Here is a 27,168-nt window from a genome sequence, read left to right on the forward strand (position 1 = left end):
CAAAGGCTGGTGGATTATGTCTAAAATCCAGCCTTTTCCAACATCTCAGGTATATCTTAGGCTACTGATGCTTTCTTCTCTTGTTTGGGAACTGACTCATTTTGGTCTGTGTAGGCAATGGAAGAAAAAGTATGAGCAGCTGATAAAACCTCCTGACTATTCCTTTGAATTTCCTCAGAGGCTCCAGTCTCCTGGATCCATTTCTTGGTGCATTAATCAGTCTGCCCTGGTATTGAGATTGTACTTAAATGTACTGAGACATGGAAGAAAGAGGACACATGTCTACTCATCTTAGGAGAAGGTATAGTGGCTTTGATCTTGTACCAGTTGGCACATGTCTTCATGGTTGTATCTCCACATGGTAGGAACATGGGAAGGGTCTTCTTGGTGGCTGCCCCCAGGTTCTTAAACACCCTTCCTGGAGAGATTAGACTAGCCCTCTTCTTGCTGTCCTTCTATAAGCAGACCTTTGAGGGCTGGTAGCTGAGAGGGTAAGGGCATTTCTGGATGCTGTACTGGCTGTTTTCTTTGTAATGTTCATGCTTTTATCTGCTTTGAATTCTCTTGTTACTTTAATTATATATTCATTAACAGACCAACAGTATTGGGCCCTATCATTTTATGGGAGTGCTATCCACTAAAGCTCCCTTGGGTGGAGCCGATCCTAAAAGATGGCTCTGCACACCATCTTCATTCACCAGGATCTTAATCAAATTGCAACCCTCAGATGATACCGCACTGAGTAGAAGTGTAGATTTTTCCTTTGAGGAAAGCAAACCATGGCCACTTGGATGCCTGCATGTGTCCCTCTGCTGCTCAGGACTCTAGAAACTCTTCAGGATATTGGCAATGAAGCCATGCTTTGCTGGCACTCAGTGGTTCCTCATTCGAAGGACAAAGGAAGGAGCAGGTTGCCTTAAAGATGCATGCCGTCGAGGTGAAGAGGAGCTATTAGAGACTCTCTGGAGTCCTGTAAAACAAAACACATACGCACACATTTGCATGGATGCATAAACACAGCCTTTGGTTCCATTGAGAGGCTGAAGAACAGAACTTTGCTCAAGACACTGAGCAGAACATGCAGGTAGGCTTCTGTTAAATCTGTCAAGAGCAGGAAATCCCCTGCTTCAAGAGTTTGCCAGATACTCCTCAAGGCGTCCGTGCAAAATTTGCACTTCTGCCACAAACTTTGTCAAGGGTTTTGAGATCTGGTATTTCCTTCCACTTATCGTTCATTGTTTGGAATGTTTGAAAAGGATGGAGCAAAACACCTGAGAGCATCTGCTAGAAGCACTGTTCTGGATCTAGATCAGAAGCAGGCAAAGTGTGCCTCCCAAATGTTTTGCCCAGCCCTGCTTTAGTAAACTCCCCAAATTCATCCCAATTGCAAACTGCCTCCAGCAGATTTCTGGGACACAATCTACAATTGTTGGGAGATGTTTTGAAGGCAGAGAGGAGGGCAAAACCAACTCCTGGACCCTCAGATGTTTCCCACTTCTGGCCTAGACACTGAATTCATTGTAAAATGATCTCCTATTTTCCCAGATCCCTGGGGTAAAGCAAGAGACCAAATCAGTTGGTCTGGTTGAACTATACATCCATGGTAGCTGACCTTTGACTTTTGAGAAAAGAATTGGTGTCTCTTTCCCACAGGAGTGGTTCGAGAATTGCTCTAGATTCCCATAAGGAGGAAGCAGGAAAGATGTTTCAGATATTCTGCTGTCTGGCTGCTTGTATCTGAAGGCAGAAGGAGACAGGAAAAATACTCTCTGCAGCCGATTTCTTTGCTACACAAACTAGACTACCATGGATTATATGAGAAGAAAAACTCCAAGCCATACCACTCCAAAGAAATAAACCAATGGTAATAGGAGAAATGGAGTTCCTTGCACATCTTGTTCCCGCAAAACAGGGGCTCTCCTCTTACCAGAGTTTGCTGATTTGCATGGCTCTGCCGGTTGGAACAAGAGAAGAGTTTAACCGGGAGACTCTCCATCCACTGACTGGGAACTCCATTTTCGTGACATGGTTCTTTTAAGTCATATCTTCTTTCAGGATACCACATATTTCGAACATTTTTTAAAAATGCATTTAGATTCATCTTTTGTGCAAATCCAGTAATAATTAGACTCATCTCATTATTCTGCTCCTGATACCTATTCCAGTGGGAATGATATTACTTTGGGATTGCTGATGTGTTGTGGTTTATGAGCTAATCTCAAGAAAATATGTGACAGGAGCAAAGGTGTTTAATTAACTCCATCTGTTGCTGCATAATACATGAGTTAGTCATCCTATCCATTCAAGGCATGCAACAAGGAAAAGAAATAGAAAGAAATTCAGCTTACCCATATTATTTGTACAAACAAGAGCTCAACCCGGCGAGATTCCTGTAGAACTCATCTATCACATCAGTGTAAAAGGAGGCTATGCACATTTAACTCACATAATCAACTTTCCTTGCCATATAGTGAAAGCATAAAGCCTTTCCTGATCATGTGCGTTCATTGCTCTATAATGCATAATATAATGTTCTCCATCTTAAGGAGACATTAGCTGCAACCTATGAGTATACCCTGGAACAGGCTGCATCATACAACTAGATTAAAGCATGGATGTTTCTGGGTCCCATAGGCTGCTAAAATGTTCTTATATGGCACAAGACGGGTGCCTGCATAGTGGTGCTTGGGTCTTCTTTTTGAACCCCATTGCCACCATAAGTGTCATCTCCAATGGTGGAGAGGCCTTGGCCCCAGCAAGCTCTAGGCACAGGCCATGTGTGAAACAGGAGTCAGGATTTTTTCACATTGGACATGCCCAGATTAATGAGAAATTAAAAAGAGGAAGATCTCAGTTGTGCAGATGATGCAGGCCACTGTTTGTACATGGGATAATTCCTCAAATTATTAAAATGCATTGTTTTTGCTTGCTTTTCACTATCAGCACTGCACTAAACAAGTCTATCAGTGGTACAGTCAGCCCCCTTATCCATGGATTTTTTATCCACAGATTCAAGCATCCATGGCTGAAAATACTTTAAAAATATACAAATTCCCATAGGCAAACCTTGATTTTGCTCTTTTATATAAGGGACACCATTTTACTATGCCATTATATTTAATGGGACTTGAGCATCCATGGATTTTGGTATCCACAGGGCTCCTGGAACCAACCCCCAGTGGATACCAAGGGCCCACTATAATACCCTTGCTAATTTACTAACTAGATTATGGAGTTGGGAATGGGTGCGAGAAAGTCCCCATATAGCTGTAAAGCTCTGGGAGTGGTTTGGGGAGAGTTATACCTTTCGTGTTACCCTTCTGAGCTCTTTGGATTAGATGCAAGATTCGCAATCAGTCTTCCGAAAGGCCTAAACCATTGGCTACTTTTTGAAAGAGCAAAAGAAGTTTGGAATAGGAGCTGCACAGTATAGCATTGCTTGGAGAGTCCCAGTGGGGATTGGCCATTATGTAATGGATACACATGTGCTATTACACATCCTTAAGTGTGTTTGAGAGGATATATAACCCTAAGACTATTTACACTGTGAGCTTGCAAAATAAATACATAAACAAACACACTCCATCCCTTTTCAGACAAGCACTGCATAGGAATGGTAATATTAACATTGGATACTGGTGGCTAAACATTTGAGATTTCTTTCCTGACATTTCCAAGGATCATTTCCTGCATAAAGAAAGAATACTTTCAGTTTGACTATTTTTTGCAGGGATTAAATGATAATAATAATAATAAAAATTTTATTTATATACCGCCCTTCTTAAAATCAGGGTGGTGCACAACAAGCATACTGTAATACAATTATACAAAAAATGGATTAAAACAGTTCAATTTTAATCCATGGTGCTGATGGTGATGAGATTGTGAAAGAGGAAGCCTCTCCTAAACTATATGTGGATTAAAGCTTACTCCCAGATTTTGTACTCCTAACCAGTTCTCTTTTAATCCAACTTGTTTCATTAAGACTTGTACCAAATAGGAGCAAACTGGAATATGCCATGGTTGCATAATTTATCTTTTTAATATCAGCAACACAGTTCCATCAATTTGATGTGAGTCATATCTGAAATATTGGTGTTACAGGAATAGAAAGCGTGGTTCTGTCTGTCAGTTAGGCTTTTATTTTCTTCAAGCCTCCCATTATTAACTTGGGACTTGATCACACGGAGGAAAATTGAAAGTTTAAATGGGGTTTCTCACGTGAAAATTGCCTTCACGACAAGATATAAAAGACCATGTTTGGCTGGCACACTGGAACATGTGAGCCCTTTTTGTCTTTTTGAAAGCTGAACCTGTATGATCAGAAGACAGGTGTAAGACCTGTCCCCTATAAAATAATGGTTTGAGGAAAGGCCTTGGTCTGACGCACTGGGATAGGAGTAGTTACAATTAAACATTTGCAATGATAATTAAACATGGCTTCCAGGACAAAAGTTCAGGGTTTACAGTGAAAAGCCAGTGGAGTTAAGGCAATTCTTAGAAATCAACACATGTACTTCAGCACATTTCCAAGTATTGAATCCAACGTATTTTCTCCTATTTATAAATGTTAATTTTAAAGGAAATTTTTGGCCCCCAAAATGTACATTTTGAGTATGCCTTCTAACTGAACTGAAGAAAAGCAAAAATCATCATTAAATGCTGTTTGTTTGAACTGGGATGGGCATCTGTTGACTAGCAGTAAGCACCAATATAGCAGATTTTAACTTAAATCGTAAGTGTGTGTGAACAGATATATAACACTGTTTTTTAAGAGGTACATATACAAAGTTGGACAGCATCTTTGACACAAGGAAGGGGGCAAGATGGGACTCATTCCCTGAACCTGCCTTGAGTTTGCTGGCATGCACACTGGTACCATCAGTGCTAAGTTTCATGCCCACAGTGGGTGAATATCCCACCATGGCTGTGCCAAAAGGACCCCCCTTTTTGCCTAAGTTGCAGGGTACTTACTGTCATCTGTGACCCCCTAAACTACTTGGGGGGTGACAGAAGGGGCCGAGCCAAGGAGTGAGCGTATTTTCTTTACCTCGGTTGCATAAATACACTGCTCCATCTGGTCTGGGATGATGTAGATGGGGTGATAGGAGCCTTCTTTTGGGTATCCAGTGGGAGCAATGGACCGGACGGGCTCAGATTTTTTACTGCAGTGGGGAAAGAAGAAGATATCAAAAAGTGGTGGGGAAATAACTCTTATCCTCTGAATAGATGTAAGAGAAGAGAAGAGAAGAGATGTTATGAGTATGGAGCTACTGTGTAATTGGTCAATAGCAATGAGGAATTGTGCTTTATGAAATCAGACCAATAAATAAGGGAGGGAGCTTTTTGCTGAATCTTCAAAGCACATCATCCTTAATCAGGTGAACCAATCTACTCAAGGCTAAAAAGAGCATCCTGAATCAGCACTGAATGTAAACTATGTATATGACTTATTAGACTATGTCTGTTAACAGTACATCTTTTTCTTCTGTTGAATACTTGACCTGCAGAAAAGTTCTGTGACATCTAAATGATTTCTTGTGAGATCATTAGATTAGTTGGTCCCAATTAAAGTAGCAAAGGCAGTGTGGTGCAGTGGTCTGAGTGCTAGACAAGGATTTGGAGAGGCCAGGATTTGAGTCCCTGCTCAGCCAGGGAAACCCACTGGGAGGCCTTGGGCAAGTCATACTCTCTCAGCCTCAGCAATGGGAAACCTCCTCTGAAGAAATCTTGCCAAGGAAGTCTGTAATGTTTTTTCCATAAATCTGAATCAGCATGATTTGGAGTGTGGACTAGGGGTCTTGAGAGACCAGGGTTCAAATCCCTGTTCGGCCATGGAAACACCTTTGGCGTGTCACTCTCAGCCTTTGACAAAGCCAATGGCAAACTTCCTCTGAAGAAGTCTTGCCACGAAAACACTGTGATAGGGTTGCCATCAGTCGGAGTTGTCTTGAAGGCGCACAAAGTAGTGGCATTCTTTTTCTTCTTCAGTTTTCTTCCCTTGGGGACCAATGCAGCAGTTTATCTTTATTTTGTAGACATCAGATCTGAATCTGGGACTTGAAGTTATGATTCCATGTAGCATTTTCTCTGCCAGTTTGAGATAGTCGGAAAGGAGAACATTTCTTCCTGCTACAGAAAGCTATCCGCTTGAAATTTCAGCACAATTTCCAAAGGTATGGTGGGTTTGAAGACTGCAAGACTGGAGCCTAGTGGGATCTCTCATAGGTTACGCTGTCTGTTCTTCTGCTGAAGTAACTCTTCCCAGTTTCTCAGGTCCAGGAGGACAAAGGTGAAGCCAACTGCTCTGCTGGCACCATTCCTATGGCCAACCAGCGGCTGTTTGGGTTGAAGGCACATATAGCAGCTAGGCTAGTAAAAGGCTGCAACAGAATTTAAAAAGAAAAGAGAACAAGAACAGAACAGTGCGCTGGAAGCCTCCAGGGTGCAGTGTTTGGCTAAACCAGTGGTTCCCAACCAGTGGGTCGGGACCCCTTTCCTTTCACAGTGGTCGCCTAAGACCATCGGAAAACACATATTTGCATGTAGCAATGAAAATAATTGTATGGTTGGGGGTCACCACAACATAAGGAACTGTATTAAACGGTCACGGCATTAGGAAGGTTGAGAACCACTGGGCTAAACCAAAGAACACCCTGTGCATTTGGTTTACCTCCCACAACGCTTTCCCCATGGCCAGAGATGACCTCCTGGTTGATCTGCAGTTGTGGCAGAGGGCAATGGGGTGGGTGCAGACCCCAATGCCTGCTAACCCCTGATTTAGAGTATAGTGAGGAAGAAAAATTAGGATGAACTCTCTGACCGGGATGGCTATATGTCTCACAAAATTACAGTTCCCTGAATTCCTTAGCATTGAGCCAGGGCAGTTGAAGTGGTATCAAACTGGATTATTATTGCAGTGTATTTTGGACCTTAGTTAAGTAAAACTAAGTAGCGTCTCCCTCCAAGCCTGCCTTACCGGGCATCAGCTGCTGCAGGCAGTGGAGGTCTGTTCACTTATTGACTGGGACACACTAAAATGATGATTCCAGCCTTGTCATGCCAGCTAATCTGAAGCAAGATCTCTATTGCAATTCCTCCTTGCACCAGAGATCACTTGCAGGGGTACAGTGGAAACATCAATCTTCTGCATCCTGACTGACAGAAGAACAGACCTTCATCATTTGCAATAGCTGGTCCCCACTTAAGGTAGAACTGGGGGACTTTGATAATGCCTAAGTATTCCCTACACTGTTGAATACAGAAGGACCATCAATATGAATCAGTTATAGGTGTGTAACCTTAAGTCAGCAGTTCTCAGCCTGTGGGTCATGACTCCTTTGGGGGTCTAATGACCCTTTCACAGGGGTTGCCTCAGACCCATGGAAAACATATATTTCTGATGGTCTTAGGAACCGAGACACAGCAATTTTATGGTTGGGGGTCACCACAACATGAGGAACTGTATTAAAGGGTCGCAGCATTAGGAAGGTTGAGAACCACTGCTCTAAGTTATGTATTTGCAACCGTGATCATGAATTCCAGCCAATACATCTCCTCATTCTTTAATTTCACATCAGCTTCCTAGGTATTAGTGACAAAAAAAGATGAAAGCACCACTTACTTCTCCAGCTTCTTGCAGACAGACTCACGGCTCTGATCCAGCAGCTTCCTCTTGCAGTTGAACTGGTCACCGTTGAATCTGGCTTCCCTGTTAGACACCTTAAAGCAACCCGGGGAGATGAGGAAGCCATCCCTCTCCTTGAAGTTATTGATGGTAGCCAGGTCGTTGCGGACGCTGCTTTTGACCGCCTTGTGGCCCTGCCTCATGTGCCGAAGCACAGCCATGGCGGCACAGGCAGCGAGCACCAGGGTCATGAGCACCAGGGCAAAGGAGACAGCCAGAGCGACGGGGAAAGGGCTGTCGGCCATGCGCTGGCTGCTCACGGGGGTCGGGACCTGGACCTTGAACTCACAGCTGGAGCCCATGTAGCCCACTGAACACTCGCAGACATGGCCGGAGAAGTGGGTATAGCAAGTGCCGCTGTTCAAGCAGGGGTTGGAGCCACAGGCATCCATGCGGATGCTGCAGTCCTTCCCGCCGTAGCCCAGAGTGCAAGAACAGGTGTAGCTGTTGGGACCATCGATGCAGGTGCCACCGTTGGCACATGGGTTGCCTGCACAGTCGTCGATGTTCAACTCGCAGCGAGTGCCAACAAAACCCGGGCGGCATTTGCAGATTACGCTCCGGCCCAGGTCCAAACAGTGGCCACCTGGAAAAAGAAGGAAAGAAGGTTACAATAGGATGGTCAGCAGACTCTTGGGCACTTCCTCAGCTCATTTCTGGTTCTCTCCAGCAAAGAAGCAGCCAGGCAGGAAAGCTTTAGTAAACTGGAAAACAGCTGCTTCATTGTTTCTACACTTTCCTAACTATCTGGATTAGGCAAGCAGAAAACATTCATCCATTGCATCTTAAAGCCAAGGAACATACTTACATAGTTTTTAAATGAGAATCCTGGGCATTCTCGTTTTGTGAGTGATAGGGATCTCTGAAGGATAATTCTCAGGACCTGAAAATATATTGCTTGGGGTTCTTGGCAGGAAGGCTGGACAGTTAGAATAGCAAAGGAATTATACAAAAGACACAGTGCAATGCAACATGGTAAAGTAGATGGAATAATCAAAATGATCCTATATTCAACCAGAGCCTGGAGACTTCACTGCCTTCCAAGGGAACATGTTTCACTGTCAAACAGCTCTTACTGTCAGGAAGTTCTTCCTAATACAGTGAACCCTTGTTATACGCTGGGGTTTGGTTCCAAGATTCCCCGTGTATAACAAAATCCGTGTATGCTCATGTCTCATTGAATATAATGACATAGCAAAATGGTGTCCCTTATAAAAAATGGAAAATCAAGGTTTGATATTTGAAATTTACACTTTTTTTGAACATTTTCAAACCATGGACGCTTGAATCCGTGTATAAAAAATCAGTGTATAAGAAGGGCTGACTGTATTTACATGGAATCTCTTTTCTTGTAGTTTGCATCCATTGTTCTGTATCCCATTCTCTGGAGCTGCAGAAAACAAGCTGAGTGGGCATTTGAAACCTGGTCTCTTGAGTTCAGCACTTAAACACTATACCATGCTGGTTCTCTATTCTGGGCTGAGGACTTGATTGCAATTCTTGCTTTTATGCATTTATTGCATGCTATCTTGCAGATATTCCTGGCATCAGATAATATGCAGGGCGATCATCCTTGTTTTTTGCTATCCTTGAAGGCCCCCAGAACCAAACCCCACAGATGGCAAAGGTCCACTATAAAAATTATTTGGAGGGCTGGAAGGGCTTCTGGAGCCAGAAAAATTGGATGCAAGGACTGCATGTAGCCATCCTTGCACTTGTGTCTTAGGGGCCATTTAGAGGTAAATGGAGGTATTCTAGGTTTATAATTGTGGATTCACACAGGATTCTGGGCTTAATGCTGTTTTAAAACTACAGCTCCCATGTTCTTCCAAGACAGTGAAGAGTTTGCGGGTGCACAAGTGCTACATACATGTGGCCCAAGACATGCTTTGTTGTGTCACCTCTTATAACCATATGTAAGCAACCAACCCGTGCCTTTTCAATACTCAAAAAGGCCTCCTCGGGTCAGGACTCACCCTCCAACCTGCCCATTTTAGTGTAATGAAATACCCCAAAGGGGGCAAAAAAGAACCACTTACTGTTCAAGCAAGGGTTGCTACTACACCGGTCAATCTTCTTCTCACAGTTGGACCCATGGTAGTTTATTGGGCAGTGGCAAGTGTAGCCCCCCATGCGCTTCTCAAGGCATGTCCCGCCGTTGAAGCACGGACCGTCTGCACAAGTCATGGCGCTGATCTCACAGTTCTTGCCGTAGAAACCTTGTGGACAGGCGCATTTGTAGTCGTTCTCCAAATCCTGCAAAATAAAGGACCAACAACCAACCCATTATGGCTTTTTCCCCGCAGAGAAAGAGAATGGGACACAAACAGAATTCGGGTTCTCTCCTGGGAAAGCCTTTCAGAAAAAGGGGGAAAATCATCTTGACCCAGAGACAGTTGGTGACTTCCATATCAATAGGGCAGCTAATTTACTTCCAAGTCTTGTTTGGAGGTTATAAAAGGGTTCTTTTTTCTTAGTGTGTTGACCTCTATTCCTAAATGGATTCACTTACCTTGGGGAGATCTTTTAAAACTAGCCAAAACCAAAATACCTGAGCAAGCTGCCACCACTAGCCTGACCCCCAACTGAACATAAATGCCCATTTTCACCTTGTTTTGAGTGTTAGTAAAGTGATCTTCCTCCTCCTAATTTCCCTTGCATTCCCTTTCCCTTGGATGTATTTCGCTTTCTTGGTTGGTAAATCCGATCGCAAGGCCTGTCTTTCATTGTTTTTTTAAAAATTGACATTATCCAATACATTAAAAAGGGGTTGCATTTTAATCAGCAGCCTTGCTAGCAAAACCAATGGAAACATTCTCTGGCATGGGCTCTCAGCAATACTCTCGAAACACTTACCTTAAATTGCTGATGCTTTTAGTGGAGCGAATGTAAGAAGAGGGGAAAAAATGCACCTTGGAGTTGTAATTGATCTTTGCCTATCTCACCTGCAGGAATTTGGGTTTCTTCTAAGCGGCTCAGCTTCTGTCATGCTTAACTGCCTATGGTTTTCACTTTAGAAAAGCTCAGGTTCATCCCTATTTAGATGCTACGGAGCCTGTGAGTAACTCCCATGACAGTGAAATAGTAAATTTGTTCCAGCTTTAAACCTGAACTTTATATGAGCGCTCCAATGTGCTAAGCCTACAGTGACTTGGATACCTGAACTAAATCCCAGATCAGATTTGCCACCCGTTGTGCAAACCCAAACAAAAGTCCTACCTTTATATGCTGCAATGTCTGTAAATCAAATGCTGCAAATCTACTGGCAAAATAAGTCTGAATTCTTGCTTGAGCTGCAGAGAGTATGGATGTTGGGCACATCTGGTACCTGCCTTTTAACTACCTGGATAACTACCTACTACCTCCTCAAAGTTCAAGGGGGGAACTCTAAAAAATACAAAATGACCACTATGAAAAGGCACTGATTTCTCATATTTTCCTTGGTATGATCAGTCCTGGATGCAATGGGCCAATATGCTTCCTTCTGGAACCCAGCCCTCTTATGCTTGAAGAGTACTGGGTCCTGACAATAATGTATTATCATTAATAATATATTATATATGTAGAATAATATATATTCTGACATCCCCAGACACTAGTTGTCTATAGCATTGTGTGACTTCTACACACACCGGGAACTAGTTAGACAAGACCCGCACCTAAGCCTTTGTTTGGAGTTCCCTCCATTCTCCATCTCTGTCATAAAGAAGGCCTTGCTTTATGCCAAACATAAAAACAGATAGAATTCAAAGGTATAGCTGTGTTAGTCTGTAGAATCAGTATGTAGAGAGATCTTGTAGCACCTTTGAGACTCACTGCAAGAAGTTGGCAGCTTGAGTTTTCATAGACTTAAGCCTACTTCTTAAGATGCATTTGGAACAGGGGTCGGCATCCCTAGTACCTTAAAATCTTCCAGGAAGCATTATGTCAATAGAGGGAGCAGATCTTGGCTGGCGTTCTGGAGATGCGCCACATCAGTAGTTGGACTTTGTGTAATAATGATGAGGAAATTCAGACAAAACCAGCCAGCACTGAAGGAGACTATTTTCCCCCATTGCTTTGGTTCTTCCATCCCACCTTGCAGCCTTTTCCCAGGTGCTGCCATCACCTGCATCACTGTAGCCGTGCAACACGATTTCTCCTGCCAAATATTTAGAAGGCAGATGCAGGGCTGTAAACTTCCAAGATGAATGCACTTCTTTCAAAGCCTTCCCAGCAATTCCCGATGTCTTGGGGAGGAAGGCTATTTGCAGTTACCCCTCAACAGTGTGCAAAAGGTGTTCTGCGTTTGTGCAGAAGTGTTCATAGTACTTCCAATGTTACCAAAGTTGTGGCATTCAGTTTCTCTGCCATGTCCTCATTACCATTAAATGAAGTCCAATGCAATTCATAGGGCCGCATGATTGCCACTCCTTGCACAAACCATGCTCATTGTACATATTCTTTCTTTCTTAGACCCACTGCAATTCTGTGCTTTGAAGTACAAGTTAGAAAAATAAGACAAGCATAAGCTACAAAAGATACTAAGAGGAAGGGAAAATACAGTTCCTATGGAATAAACCAGAAGGTGGAGCAGTAGCAGGGCCTCTGGAGAACTGAAGTGACTTCTGGTAAAATTAAGTTGGAAACAGATGAATGACCTTGTCTCTTCCACCTTATCAAACAATACATTAATATATTATGCAGAGGCTGAGCTCAGGTCAAACACAACCTGCCAAGTCCTATAGAGCAACCCTCAATAGATCTTGCTTGCATGATTGAAATCAAGAAGAGTGTTGAGGAACCTTCAAAACAATTTCCGCCCCACAGGTCATAAAAATTCAAGGTATACATCTGCCTCACCATCTTTGGTGTCAGCAACTGGTGGACTATGAGCTAAACTTGACTGTTCCTGCTTCCCCTCCATCTTCCATAAAAGTTTAGTGCAAGACGCACACAAAGAATAAGGCATCCCTTTTCCTTGCCAGTGTGCATTCACGACTCTTTGAACTGTCATTTTAAAGGTGACATGCATAAAGAACAATCATTAATGAGAGGAACAAACTTCTCTTGAAGAGACAACGAATGACAGGGTCTTGTTAGGCTTTGCCTAACAAAACTGGGTCCGCTGCTCTCTTCTCAGAATAGTCCATCTTATAAAATCTGTTGCTCTGCATGGCTTTTAAGCTAAGAATGGACTGGAAGTTGCAAACATACTATTAACCCTAACACTCCTTTCTACATGGAATAACTACTTTTATGAGAAAGACGATTCATGGGAAGCAGTGTGCCATTTGAAAGCTGAGGTGCGTCTGTATAGTTCCTTATCTTCTTGTACTGGAAGCGTTCTGTGGGTGCAAGATAGCGATTCTTGCCAAGTTGGCAGGCCCCTTCAGTGTTGTGCAGATATGACAGTAATACGCAAACAAAGAAGAAATGCATGCAGATAGCAGGCTTTGGGTCAAGCAGCCACATGGATAGGAGATGACGGCACTACTCGGGGTATCCTATATACATATACATTGCAAATTAGCCATAGTTGACCAGCCCTGCTCACCCCAAAAAGAAGAAGATTATGTCCCCCAAATAATCAGGATTCAGTAGAAAAAACCTTAAGTGACTCCAGTATGTTGTCCTAGTATTCCAGTGTTGCTTCTGGGTGCAAATGTACTTAGATATGAGCATATTTCATTTAATGCCATGAGACTTAAGTACACATGCTTAGGCTCCGGTTGGATGTTTCCTTTTTGTGCCTAAGTCAAATGAATTGTCCTCTGCCTCTAAAGAATGGTGCTCCAGATTCTTGGTTGTGTCTTGAGTGATGTTCTATGCAAAAGTCCAGCATCCTCAACAAGGACCATTATGCCTCTGGCTATGCCCCCATCTCCACTCATTATTGCCAACTGCTTCTGGTGGTTAGAAACACCATCTTAGCCACAGAGCTCTCCTTTTCAATTTCCCTTGTTATTCCTTTATGGCTATGGGACTTCCCATTCTTCACCGATGTTCTTCTACATTCCTCTCTGAATTCTCCTGCAGCCAGCTACTTAAGTTAGGCATAACTAAACTTTCATTCTTTAACTGTCAAAACATTGCTTCTTCCATCTTCACAGTCTACAAATCCAGCCCTGTTGGCATTATTTTTCATATCCAACATTCCACATGTAGACTTGCATCATTTTTTGAAGCATTTCTCATCTCGTATCATTTTCTAAAGCATTTTGCATCTCCAGCCTATTTTTTATTCTAATAATAATAATAATAATTTGTATACTGCTTTTTCGTGGACGATCAAAGCGGTTTCCAATATCAGATTAAACAATACATAACACATCATGACTCTGCTTCTCTCCCCTCAAGATGGTGATCGGGAGAGCTGCTTGGCTCTCAACCTATCCTTCCAAATGTATTTCTTCTGTTTTTCTCTACCTCTCAGATCCTTTTTAACTCCCCACAAACTCTACCCTTTAATATCACACTCAGTTTCTTTTATCTTATTCTTTTCACTTTCCCTTGATTCTGCATCTTTCAGCCTCTGCTTACCTGTGCTGTCCATCTTCTGTTGCAGCATTCCTTTCCATCCAATGCTTCACTTTCTTCACGACCCACTTTAAAAGACTCAGACTTACCTTTCCTTGAATGATTGAATTTCCCCCTAGCCTTGTTGTTCGGTTCCTAATTTCACCTCCCCATTATATTCCCTCCCAGTTTCCCTTCTTACGCAGTACATGTATGATCCTGTGGTTATACCATGCATAGGTATAATGTAAAATATTTAATGGCTGAAGGTGCAAGCTCTAGGGAAGAGGTGTACTTGAGTGCCATTGCTTGATGGTGCGCGGTACAAAATTAAAACGTGGTTCTTCAAAACATTCAATGAGTATCTGCTAGCAAAGAATATGACTGTATTTGTTATTATTATTGTGTGCCTTTTTCCTACTTAGAGTGACCCTATCATAAGGTTTCCTTGGCAAGATTTGTTCAGAAGGGGTTGGTCGTTGCCTTCCTCCGAGACTGAAAGAGCATGGCTTGCCAAAGGTCACACAATGGGTTTCTGTGGCCAAGCAGGGATTTGAACCCGGGTCTCCAGAATCATAGTTCAGCGCTCAAACCATTATGCCACAATGGTTCAAATACCCACAGGTTACCTGATCATTCCTCTCTTGACTCACAGCCGATACTTCATTGACTGCTTGAAAAGCAGTGAGCCCCTAAAAAGTGCATGTAAGTCTCTAAAATGGCATGAGTATGCATTTGAGAAATACCTGCAAAGAGCGCTACAAGGAGAAAAGGGTGGTGTAAGGGAACCAACTGCCGTAAATCTTCTGGCACAGTGGTAGCTGTTGTGACCACTTGTATGCCCTGTGACCTTCAGATGTATATTCCTCAATTTATCTTGTTAAATTGTGTTTGCACCAGAGCAGTCTCCTGTCCCAATGTATTTGTTGCCACATGAAAGTTCTGCTTACCTGCAACATTCAAGCCACTACTTGGCAACTAAACATACAGCCACATCTCCTTTGACATTACAAGCAGGACTCCTCTTGAGAGCAGCATCGTGCCATAAACCAATTCTGAAACAGCCTTCCATTTTAGCAAGATTGTCCTACTGAGGTGTTTGCAAAGCACAAGCCCAAATGCTCCATGGATGCACACTGTGGAAATAAACTGGTTTGGAACCAGTTTATTTGTGTGACATTCACACTTGCCCTGACCACAATTGGTGCAGTTTGCAAGGGGGTCAGCAAAAAGCCTACTTAAACCAGTGCATTTGGCACTGGAGCCCTTAGTGGTTCTTATTTTAAGAACCGCAATGATCCCAATCTCCGATAGCCATGAGTAAGCTATTGATTTGGATCATGCGGCCACCATTCCAGCAATGGAGGCACCTCCGTTTTGATCCGGAACAGAGGTGAATTCTGGATTTAAATGCTACAGAGAGATTCGCTGGCCTAAAACATAATGGGCATGGTGAATCGATTTTGAATCGATTCACAGATGCAAATCTCTCCATGCATTTAACGTAAGTGTGAATGATCCCATTGATGCGCACAATGTCCCTGCGACCATATAGTCTGAAGAGATGTGTCTGTAAAAAGATTAAGAGTTTGGTAGTTCAACGACTATCCAGGAGGCGGCAGCCTTGGCTCAAGCATGAACTGTTAGGTCTAAATGGACACAATCACAGTGAGAATTGTTTTGGCACTAATTTTCTTTTTTAAATCACAACAATTGGGGTATGCATGGCTGGGGCATGTTGAAATGTTTTGCAGGCTAGTAGCTTTGTGACTTTTCAAGCAAGGCCATACCAAAATGTTTGGCCCTCCGGGGACACAACTGAAGGGTTTTAAGCAAACACCAGCATTTTGACATTCTAGAAGGATATATCCCAATGCTAGGATATATCCCAGAATGCGAGACACCACAACATGCAACTCTCTTATGAAGCGATGGTGGAATAAAGTGAAAGAGGTAGGAAGATTTGCAACTACACCGTCGCTCTATGCCACTCCCACCTAACCAAAAAGACAGCTGTTTCAGATTTTAAGCATCTGTCCCACCTCTTTTACCTGCCAGAGAGCTCTTTACAGCCCACAAGAGAATAGGACATGGATGCTCCCTTGGTGTTCCCATGCTCCCTTGTTTAGCACATCAGTGCCAGTTTTTAAAAGCAGGCTGCAAAGGGAGGTACACTAAGCAGGAGCTTGGCTTAAACTAGCAACCAAAATAAACCCTTGTGAATTCTAAATACAGTAAAGCAGGAAAAACAGTGGAAGGCAAATGGGTGGGAATCCAACAAGAGCTACCTCTGAGTGGCCTCTGAAGAAAGCCTTCAAGAGGGGTTAAATTTCAAATTCCGTATTTCAAAAACTAACTTGAGAAAGGGTGGGGGGAAGAACTTTAAATCATGGTTAACAGTTTAGGAATCAACACTTGAAACTGAAACTCATGGGCTCCTGATGCCAGTCTACTAGGTTTGGATGCCCATCTGAACGTGCCACTTTATTTCTAACTCAAACTTTTCCCCAGAAACTGGGACACATTACCTCCCATGCGCTTGGTTGGCTCCAGCTCAGTGTGGCTTGTACTCCAGGGCTCTTAGAGGATTGTGCTCTGTCTGCTTGTCTTATCCTTCAGTGCTAACTTCAGTTGTACAACCAGAGGAGACTCTATCATGGCTGATCTGTTTGGGAAAGCCATGTTTGGCTCTCCTAATTTTGAGATGCCATGCCACAGTTGGAATTTACCATTCCCAGGCTTGCCTCCACTATCTCTGAAGCAAGCATCCACCCTCTTGGCTTTGGATCCATTTGCATCCATTCCCAAATGTGCCCTTATCATGATTTTTCTTGATCGCATATTGGCCTGTGTTGGCTGTGAGATGGAGATGATGGTGGTGGTGGTGATGATGATATATTAAAATAATAAAAGAAGGTGTTTCTACCAGTCTGATTTGTAAAATGCCTAGTTTCCCATATAATTTGCTTCCCTTATCATCCAAAGCAGCTACAACCGTATTCTCCAGGAGGGCAATTGTAAATCTCTCAAGCACTCTCATTAGATCTACAGGAAAGAAAGAATATTGAAACCTTTATACTTACCTGACAGCTATGTCTGCCATATAAACACTTAGGTGTTACATGATATATGGTACTGGGTGCCTCTGTCTGTCTGTCTATCCATCTACCTATCTATCCCCCTTACAGCTATGAAGATATGTTTGCAAGTTTATAGAATGTACCGTCATTCCTCCACATTTGTGGCTCTGATTATTTGCGGTTTTTATTAACGTTTTCTCTAGGAATCTCTATGCCCTTCAGTGCAACTCTGCCAGAAGATGACCATAGAGTTGTGCTGGAGAACCTAGAAGCTCCTGGAGGAAACACTTCTCTAGGCAATTGTAGGACCTCCAACATGATTCTGTGGTTAATATCTGGTATATATTGATCGTAGAGTTGCACTGGAGGACCTGGAGATTCCTAGAAAGGTAAAAAGAATTGTGATTTTTTATTTGTGGTTTTCCCACATTAATGGGGGGTCCTTCACCCCTAACCCCAGTGAATGTGGCGGGACCACCGTAGTTGCTTTTATGGGCTGCATGTGTTATAGGAAGTATGGGGAAAGGGTTGGTTAGGAGAGGGAAGAGGGAGGTTGGAGGGTAAGGTACGATACTGACATTGCAGCTGCCTCCGTTCTTGCAAGGGTTGCTGTCGCATTCATTGGTCTCCATCTCGCAGCTCATCCCCGCAAACCCGGCCCGGCAGCTGCAGGTGTAGCTCCCTTGTCCGGTGTTGGTGCAGGTGGCGCCGTTCTTGCAGGGACGATGGTTGGTGCAGTAGTTGAGGTCCTGGTTGCAGAAGAGCCCTCCCCAGCCTTCCTGGCAGTTGCATTGCCATGGCTGCACACATGTGCCGTGGAGGCAACCTGGATAGCGAACGCATTCGTCGCAGAAGTGTCCTTGCCAACCGATCCGACATTTGCACTCTCCGGGTTTCTCGCAGAACCCATGGCTGTTGCTGCATCCAGGCAAACAAATGGCTGAAAAGAGAGTTAAACAGAGAGATGGGGCAATGGGGGGAGAAAAGAGGGGACCCAGTGAGCGTAGGGTAATTTAAGTTTCCTAAGGCTTCTGCCTTGGCTAAGGAAACAAAAATACTGGATATCAAAAATGTCAAAGCAGACTTGCGTAGTCAAAGGGTGCCCCTTCTATAAAAATAGCAAAACCAAGGTTTTCTTTTGGAATTTTTGGAATATTCTGAAGCCATGGATGGTTGAATCTATGGATAATGGACTGAATGCAATGTGAAATCTCAAAATGTGGTGTATGTGGGGGTTTGATAAGGCGCCCCAATCCTGTCTTGTATACTTTTGTCCCTGTTTTGTGCACAGGAACGATGTGCAAGCCTAGCGCCAAGTGCTACTGCTGTATAGATTTCGTGCGTCACACCAACATCTGGCGCCTGCCACCGCGAGGAACAAAAGGCCCACATGCCACCCAAAAAGGCACGCCGCCACGGGACAGCGCCTGGCCAAGCTGGAACACGTGTCCCCTTTTCATCCCTGGCTGCTCTTCATTGTTCCTCCGCAACAAAAGCAGAGTGTCTGGGAAAAGAAAGAGGGGTCCATTGCCCCTACCGACCCACTTTTTATTTTTGAAAAAGAGGGGCCTCCCTCCTGGCCATGGCGCGCACAGCCCCATAACAAAGGCGCAGAGAGTGCGGGGCTTGCCTGACCCCAGTGTATTCTCCGTCCCCCTCACCTTTCCCCTTGGGAAGTTAACCAGCCCTTCCATATGCCAAGGCTCCGAGGGGAAGCTTTGTGCGGCAATTAAACCATCACGGTTTTACGGGGCTGGAAAAAAAGAGGAATTCCCTAAGCCCAAAGCCATTTCCATGGAGATTTGGCAAGGCCTACAGATGACTGGGAACCGAGACCAGTTTGCCTCTTTAGTCACACTTTTGTAACCCCATTTGAAAGGGCTGAAGACTGGAAGAAGGGGAGACGTGACCGTGCGCCTTCCAAACTTTTCAGCTTTTAGCATCTTTTAGCAGCTGGGACAACAAATCTATGGTTCCAGCACATGAGCATCTCAGGGGAGAAAAGCAACTGCATTTATTTACTCACAACTATTGTTTTCTCCAGTGGGAAAGAAAGGAAGCAAGAGTGTGCAAACTGGTTGTTATGTGCTTTCATATCAGCTTCAATTTATGGCAATGCTATCCATGGGTTTCCTTGACAAGATTTGTTCAGAGGAGGTTTACCTTGACTCTTGAGACTGGGACAATATGGGTATCCATGGCTGAGCAGGGATTTGGATCCTGTCCTCCCTGAATTTTTGATTATCAGACAGGCAAAAGTGACAGGAGCATAGAGGGATGCTGCCATCACTATCGTGCAATTGTGCAAGGATTATCAGATGGCGTCATGGTAATCGCATCCTTATCCCACGAATAAAGAGGAATCCTCCCATTGCTTTTTATTCACAGGACTTTCCCATGTATAAAAAAGTGACGTGAGACGTCATCTTGGCGCAACTGAGCGATAGTGATGGGAGAATCCCACTACACTCCCGTCACTTTTGCCTGTGTGATAACGTCCATAGCCCAACACTCAAGCCGTAACAGCACACCGGCTGTGAATGTACAAATAAATAACATTAAAGGAAAACACATCTGGGCATGTTCAGGATGAACTTTTCCATGCATACTTTCTAATTAAAATGTATTAATTATGTTTCATCCAAATACAGTTCCCTGCAATTTTATGTTAGGTTGAAGCCCTTGTGTTACTCCCTGTATTTTTCATGCAACTGACCTAATTTGGGGGCCAAAAAATAGGAACTTTCTTCTTCCAAGCTTAAGAGTTTCTCACCCCTACTGACAGATGGGTCCTGCAAGAAGAGGCACCGTCTCCCCATTTTCAGAACCCAAGTACAAGGAGAGGGCATGCGCTATGCCAGAGATGCTCCATGAAAATGAAACGTAACCAGAAGGTCATTTCTGCCGCTCTTTCCTACGTTTCCAGCCGCGGTTGCAGCCATCTCCCTCTTCCTAAAGGCTACTTACGCTCGGAGCAGTATTCGCCCCGCCACCCTGCCAAGCAGATTCGGCTGCCCAGATCGTCACAGGTGTAGTGTCCAAAGGTATCATCCCGTGGCCGGCAGTAGTCTGAGCAACTCTCCCCATAGTAGTGCTCATCACAGGTGACGTGGTAGGAGTAGCGCAGCTCGCTCTGGTCTCCCAGTTGCACGTCTTGCGACCAGTCCTCACCAACAGCCAAGCGACGGCGGGTGGCTAAGCGGCTGATCAGCCTCTGGGCATCCTCTGGAAGAAGGGAGAGGGCGAAGTAGTAGGAAGATGTGTGGGCTGTGAAACGTGAACCTGCCATGCAGGAACTCTCCATCAAAGCATCCCCATTGACAGATGGCCATCCAGCCTCTGCTTAAAGGCCTCCAAGGAAGGAGGCTCCACCACTCACTAAAGCACCATCTTCCACTGTCAAACAGCTCTTACTGTCAGGAAGTTCCTCCTAATGTTGAGCTGGAATCTCTTTTCCTGTGGCTTGCATCCATTGCTCCATGTCTTAGTCCCCGGAGCAGCAGAAAACAAGTTTGCTCCATTCTCAATGTGACACCCCTTCAGACACTTAAAGAGGGCTGTCATATCGCCTCTTAACCTGTGTCCTATCAAAATACTTTAATGGAATGGTGGGAGTGAGGTGAAGCTCAGTGGGAGGAGAAAGGAGACATCCCAGGTGTGTGTGTGTGTGCCAAAAAATTGGGGGGACAATTTTGCCACATCCCTTTGGAGCTATTTTAGACACCAGGGAGGATGTTTTAAGAAAATATTTGTTAAAATAAAAGTTTACTTCAAAATGTGCTAGGAAACTCTTGCCGCTCCCATCCATAGATGTTCTGGTCCCCCAAATAAATAAGTAAATGGTAGATATGTATATAGGGGTGTGTGTGTGTGTGTGTGTGTGTGTCGAGAGAGAGAGAGAGAGTAGCAGTTTGGTCTCTTATATTATTTTAGATAATCCTGGCCTACATTTCTTGGCTGTTGTATGGACAAAGCTTATGTATAGGTAAGATTTTGAACTCTCATGTTGTGCTACCAACCAGGGAAAAATACTGACCTGTAGATGGCTCTCCAGATTCAGCCCTCCAAGATTCAATAATGAGGGAGAATGTACCCTAAAAGAGGGAAGGAGAAAAAAAGATAAAGGAGAGATATAGGAAGCTAAATTTTGCAAGCCACCGTGGATTCCATTGTTCAGGAAAAATCAAGATATGGTGATGATGATGATGATGATACGCAGCAAAGGAAGAGAAGGAAGACACATTACCAATAGTACTGAAAGAACTGTATTGGTTTCTACTCTATTTGTTTTTGGCCTCTTTTTTCCTTGCCTCTTTACAACAGAAAAAAACTCTTGTGCTGTTATCACAACCTGCTTTCAGGAGGGGAAAAAATTTGGTTTTGGAAAACAAAAAAGAACCACCGTTTTGTAGCTTGCAACGCAACATGTCTGAAGTTAAAAGAAGGCTACAGTTGGGGGGGAAAAGGCACCTCTAACACTGAGATAAATATGTCAAATTTCAAAATCTGAATTCAGCATTCAAAATCAGTGCTATGGAACCCTGGGAACTGTGCTTGTTGTGGCACCAGGCCTTTCGGATGGAGAAGGCTAACTGTTTAATAAAACGACAGTTCCCAGAATTCCATAGCACTGAGGCACGGCTGTTTAAGCGGTGTTAAAAACAGGATTATTTCTGCAGTGTGGATGCTGCCTAAAGCAGAAGCATGCTAGATGGGTCATATACCAACAATAAATAAATAAATAAATAAATAAATGTAAAAAACAATATGGCAAAGAGGTAGAAGGATGAAATGAAGACAGAAGGGGCTGGCATGGAGATGGAAAGGAAACGAAGGCTTCTCAGCCACTTTTGGGTATAAACATGAGATGCCCGGAGTGCGCAGTAGGGCTGGAAAGGACCTCACCGGCCACTTGAAGTGGAAAGGGACACGGATGGGGCCACTGGTTGCCACAGCGTTGCGATCAGCAGGGACAATGTCGCTCAGGGCTGCCCCAAAGGTGCAAGGGGGTTCTGGAGACACCACGGCTTGGGCATGCTTGAGGCAGACGCGGAAGAAGATGCGGCAAGGCTGGACCCCATGGCACAAGCTCCGGGGGCTGCTGGTGGTGAAGGAGTGCACCTGGAGCTCAAACACGCCCGCCTGTTCCGCCTGTGAGAGAGAGAAGGCAGAGAGAGACAGTGAACACAGGAGAACCCTAGAGATGGAAGAGAGAACCCAAGGGCCATCCAGGCCAAACCCATTCTGCCATGCAGGAACTCACAATCAAAGCATTCCTGACAGATGGCCACCCAGCCTCTACTTAAAGACCACCAAAGAAGGAGACTCCACCATCCTCCGATGGAGTCTTTCACTGTCAAACAGCTCTTACTGCCAGGAAGTTCTTCCTAATGTTTAAGTGGAATCTCTTTACTTGCAGCTAGCATCCATTGTTCTAGATCCTATTCTGTGGAGCAGCAGAAAACAAGCTTGCTTCATCCTCAATATGACATCCCTTCAAATATTTAAAGCTGGATCTTGTGTCATCTCTTAACCTTCTTTAATCCAGGCTCATACCATTAGGAAGTTCTTCCTAATGTTGAGCTGGAATCTCGTTCCCTATAGCTTGAATCCATTGCTTTGTGACCTACTCTCTGGAGCAGCAGAAAACAAGCTTGCTCCCTCCTCAAGATGACATCCCTTGAAATACTTAAACAGGGCTATCATGTCACCTCTTAACCTTCTCTTCTCCAGGCTAAACATCCCCAGCTCCCTCAGGCATTCCTCATAGGACATGGTTTCCAGACCCTTCTCCATTTCGGTTGCCCTCCTCCAGACACGCTCCAGCTTCCCAACATCCTTTTGAATTGTGGTGCCCAAAACTGGAGACAATATTATTCCATGTGAGGCCTGACCAAAGCAGAATAGAGTGTGTTCAACTTGTGGTCTACTAGGATTGCTAGATTCCTCTTCCTAGAGTTCATTTCCTACAACCCTTAAACTTCCATCCATCCTTCTTCCCAGAAACCTTCATGTTACTCCTTCTACCCAGGCAGGACAAAACAGACTTATTTGATCAAACTTTAGCCAGACAAAACTCAACATTTATGGTTAGGAATCCACATGCTGATGCCCACATTTAAGGTCTCTGTGTTTGGTCCCAACTTGGGAGAAAGGTGGAATAAAAATAATAAACAAACAAACAAACAGACAACACAATTGCAAATGGTTGCGGATGCTGGGAAAGATGTATAGCCGAAAGAAGAAAACCAAGAGTCACAGAGTAGGGTTTCTCTCAACAACTCAGCTCAAACTCTACAAACAATAGTTGGAAGAAGAAAACAATTCTATTTCCTCTGTTAAAACCAGGGCCCTGTAAGCCTGGCATTTGGGGCTGCATGCAACTTGCTGCCAAAGCTGTTTTCTGCAATCTTCAACCCCTCCATATCACCTTTTTCTGTCCACAAAAGGGCAAATCCCTTCTCCAGCAAACTCAGGAGAGACCCCTCTGCACTGTTTCATATCAAGAAAACACTTGTTTTTCAAAGCAGAAATAAACTTTGAGCCGCTTCCTTCCCCCCCCCCCCCCTCCATTTTTGACAAGCCATAGGTCCCCTGGGGTTTTTTGGAAGGCCAGAGAATTGGCATTGGACCTAATGCAGTTGCCTATTCTGTGCCCTGGAGTAGGCAGGCAGGCAAGGGCCCTCTCTGAGAAAGAGAGAGAAACAGCAAGGAGACTTATTGCTCTTGGTCAGTCATTTTAATATCGATTTGATCCAGTCTACAGATGCTCAAATGTGGCGGGCGGTCAGATGTACTTCGCTACTAGGAGCGGGGGGGGGGGGAGAACCCACACATTCATTTGCCCTGACAGACGGATGGCGCAACATTTGAAGAAAAGAGGACCAGTTCACAAAAGTTTAAGGAGCGGGCTATTAAAGCATCCACAGAGTATATATGTGTTGTAATGGGCAGACACAGCTGCTCTGAGTGCCAAGAAGAACCTCAAATATAGGAGATTTTCACATGGTCAAAAGACATGGTTGTCTTCCATACATGCTGAACACTCATATGTATGTATGTATGTATACACACACACACACACACACACACACACACACACACACACACCACCTTTTGCAAAAAACCATAGAATCATAGCATTTTAGAGTTGAAAGGGACCGCAAGGCCATCTATAACCTAACTCTCTGCCCTGCAGGAAAAGACAGCTAATGCATTCCTGAGAGATGCCCAGCTTAAAGGCCTCTAAAGATGGAGAGCCTCCAAAGTGTCCTCCAAAGCAATCTACTTGACTCTTGAACAGCTCTTTCAACCAAGAAGTTATTCCTAATGTGAAGCTGAAGGCTTTCATGGCTGGCATCCATCGTTCTTTGTGGGTCTTTGGGGCTCTGTGGCCATGTTCTAGAAGAGTTTATTCCTGATGTTTCACCAGCATCTGTGGCTGCCATCTTCAGATAAATCTTCTCTGTGCACTCAGTGCATTCCAGTGGCTGAGCATGGATTTGAACCTTGTTCTCCAGAGTTGTAGCCCAATGCACAAACCACTCCACCACACTGGCTCTCTGCCAGGCTGTCAAATAAACCCAGACGACTACTTTATAGTAGTGGTTAAGAGTCTTGGACTACAACTCGAGACCAGGGTTCGAATCCCCGCTCCGCCATAGAAACCTTACTCTGGTAAGTCACATTGTCTTGGCCTCAGAGGATGGCAAAGGCAAACCCTCTCTGAACAAATCTTGCCAAGGAGACCTTGGGATAGGTTCGCCTTAGGATCGCCGTCAGTCAGAAACGACTTGAAGGGACACAAAAGCAACCACCGCCTTCCATCATGGTTCATGTTCCACTAAGGGCCAGTTCCTGAGCAAACATCCACCTCTCTCTGAAACATTCCCCCATTTATTTATCAATGCCAGTCCCTTTAGAGCAAGTGTTGCCATCTGATCCTGGTGAATGCAGTTTCTCCAGGCCAGACTCCCACTCGCCCCATTCAGACATTACAAGAAGAAGCACAAGGCAGCAAAGAAATGAACCCTCTATATAATCCTGAACACACACAGCACCCAGGATCTATTCTTTTCTAGGGGCAAGTATTCTATGATCTATCATAGGGAATCACTGGAGAATCTTGCCCATAGAGGATAATAGACTACTTGCCCAAAGAGAACCATTGGAGAATATTTGTTCCATAGAGAACAATAGGAACATATTAGATTGTAAGCCTGAGGGCAGGGAGCTGTCTGATTAAAAATAATATTGTAAGCCGCCCTGAGAGCCATTAGGGCTGAAGGGCGGGATATAAATACTTAAATCAATCAATCAACATATTTGCCCCTAGAGAACAATAATACACTTGCCCATAGAGCATAATGGGAGAATACTTGCCCATCGAGAAGCATTAGAAAATATTTGCCCAGAGGGAACAATGGAATACTTGCCCATAGGGAATCATTGTAAAATACTTGCCCCTAGAGAAGATTGATTGATTTGTTTGTTTGTTTGTTTGTTTGTATCCTGCTCTTTTCCCAAAACTGGGACTCAAAGAATAATAATAGAGACTAATAGAGCCCGGGTTCTGTGTGCATTCAGGATGATATGAAAGGTTCGCTTCTCCATGGGCAAGAATTCTCATTTGCACGATCTTTTGCAAAACCTTTGTTGCAAAACTTTTGGGCAAATGCCAAACTTTATTGGGGGGGGGGGGATGTTGCATCTTTTGGGGCGATGCCAGTCCCTGACTCACCATCTGGGCCAAGAAGAGAGCCAGGAATCCGGAGACGAAGGCAGCCATGGGGCTCCCAACCAGCTTTTGCTGGGGCCACTGGGAGGCGAGGAGGAGGCTGTGCTTCTGGGTCCAAGGCGCAGCAGCCAAGGATGATGCGCAAAAGGAAGGCAGGATCCTGGACCCAGGAGAAGAAGAAGAAGAAGAAGAAGAAGGGAGGAAGGTGAGGATGATGATGATGATGCAGTAGGAGTCCTTGCTGCTGCTGCTGCTGCTGCCACCCTCCCAGTAAGAAACTGGGAGCTACTGGAGCAAAAGAGATCTCCAACTGCTGGAGCCAGAAGCGCGCATCGCTTATGAATGGGAAGCGCTCAGAGCGCGCGGGCTCTTTTATAAAGGCTTCCCTTGACCACGCCCCCTGATCCCAAAGCCACGCCCCCGAGCTACTCTAGAGTAAGCCTTGGGGACCAGAAGATGGATGCAAAGGATGGCTTCTCTCTATGGAGACTGCAAGAGGGATGCTGCTACGTAGCTCTCCTTTCTTTCTTTCTTTCTTTCTTTTCCAAGTGCCTTTCTCCCCCTTTGGAGAGGGAGGTCTGCTGCTCAACTATAAATAATGATAATGAAATGATGATGATGATGATGATAAAATAATAATAATAATAATAATAATAATAATAATAATAATAATAATGACATTTCATTTTGGAACGTACATTTTGTAAGTTTTGATACCCCAAAAATGTATGTACAGTGCAATGACATTTTGTAAGTTTTGAATTGCGCTGTGCTTTTAATCCGGAAGCCACTTCCAGTCCCAGTTTTGGGAATAAAGAGGGATAATAATAACAACAATGATGGTGTTCCATTTTGGAATGTACATTTTGTAAGCTTTTGTACCTCCCCTGAGGCTGAGAGAGTGTGACTTGTCCAAGGCATCCCAATGGGTTGTGTGGCTGAGCAAGGAATCGAACCCTGGTCTCCAGAGTTGCAGCCCAGTGCTCAAACCCCTATGCCACGCCGGTGACCCTCAGGGAAGCCTATCACTGGGTTTCCTTGGCAAGATTTGTTCAGAGGAGGGTTGCCTTTGTCTCCTGCTGAGGCTGAGAAAGTGTGACTTGCCTAAAGTCACCCAGTGGGTTTCCATGGCCAGGAATCAAACCCTGGTTTCCAGAGTCATGGCC

At 44.3% G+C, this 27,168-nt stretch overlaps 1 protein-coding gene and 1 long non-coding RNA gene across 3 annotated transcripts in view; one reads left to right on the plus strand and one right to left on the minus strand.

Annotated features, from left to right (window-relative positions):
• LOC149304636 (uncharacterized) overlaps positions 1 to 19,929 on the plus strand; it is a 46,853-nt gene extending 26,924 nt beyond the window's left edge. For both annotated transcript variants that reach the window (XR_016271896.1, XR_016271897.1), the window contains one exon: positions 18,557 to 19,929. This is a non-coding gene — a long non-coding RNA (uncharacterized LOC149304636). The remainder of the gene's footprint in view (positions 1 to 18,556) is intronic.
• On the minus strand, positions 4,675 to 26,278 carry LOC149304638 (delta-like protein C). Its single transcript, XM_089479258.1, has 8 exons — positions 26,006 to 26,278; positions 22,171 to 22,416; positions 21,302 to 21,359; positions 20,233 to 20,490; positions 17,844 to 18,205; positions 9,727 to 9,943; positions 7,625 to 8,273; positions 4,675 to 5,165 (listed from the first exon to the last, which is right to left on the minus strand). Exons 1-8 carry the CDS (start codon positions 26,051 to 26,053, stop codon positions 4,991 to 4,993), a joined length of 2,013 nt encoding a protein of 670 aa, XP_089335384.1. The 5' UTR covers positions 26,054 to 26,278; the 3' UTR covers positions 4,675 to 4,990.
• Between the last annotated feature and the right edge of the window lie 890 nt (positions 26,279 to 27,168).

The sequence above is a fragment of the Sceloporus occidentalis genome, unplaced genomic scaffold, assembly GCF_023333645.1.
Source record: "Sceloporus occidentalis isolate IW3139 unplaced genomic scaffold, rSceOcc1.0.p SCAF_13, whole genome shotgun sequence".
Taxonomy (NCBI): Eukaryota; Metazoa; Chordata; class Lepidosauria; order Squamata; family Phrynosomatidae; genus Sceloporus; species Sceloporus occidentalis.

Coding starts and splice junctions, on each gene's coding strand:
- LOC149304638 (XM_089479258.1), bottom strand. CDS start 26,053: ATGGCTGCCTTCGTCTCCGGATTCCTGGCTCTCTTCTTGGCCCAGATG. Junction 21,360..22,170: donor CTTTCCACTTCAAGTGGCCG/GTGAGGTCCTTT, acceptor TCCCTCTTTTAG/GGTACATTCTCCCTCATTAT. Junction 9,944..17,843: donor AGAACGGAGGCAGCTGCAAT/GTCAGTATCGTA, acceptor TTTATTTTGCAG/GATTTGGAGAACGACTACAA.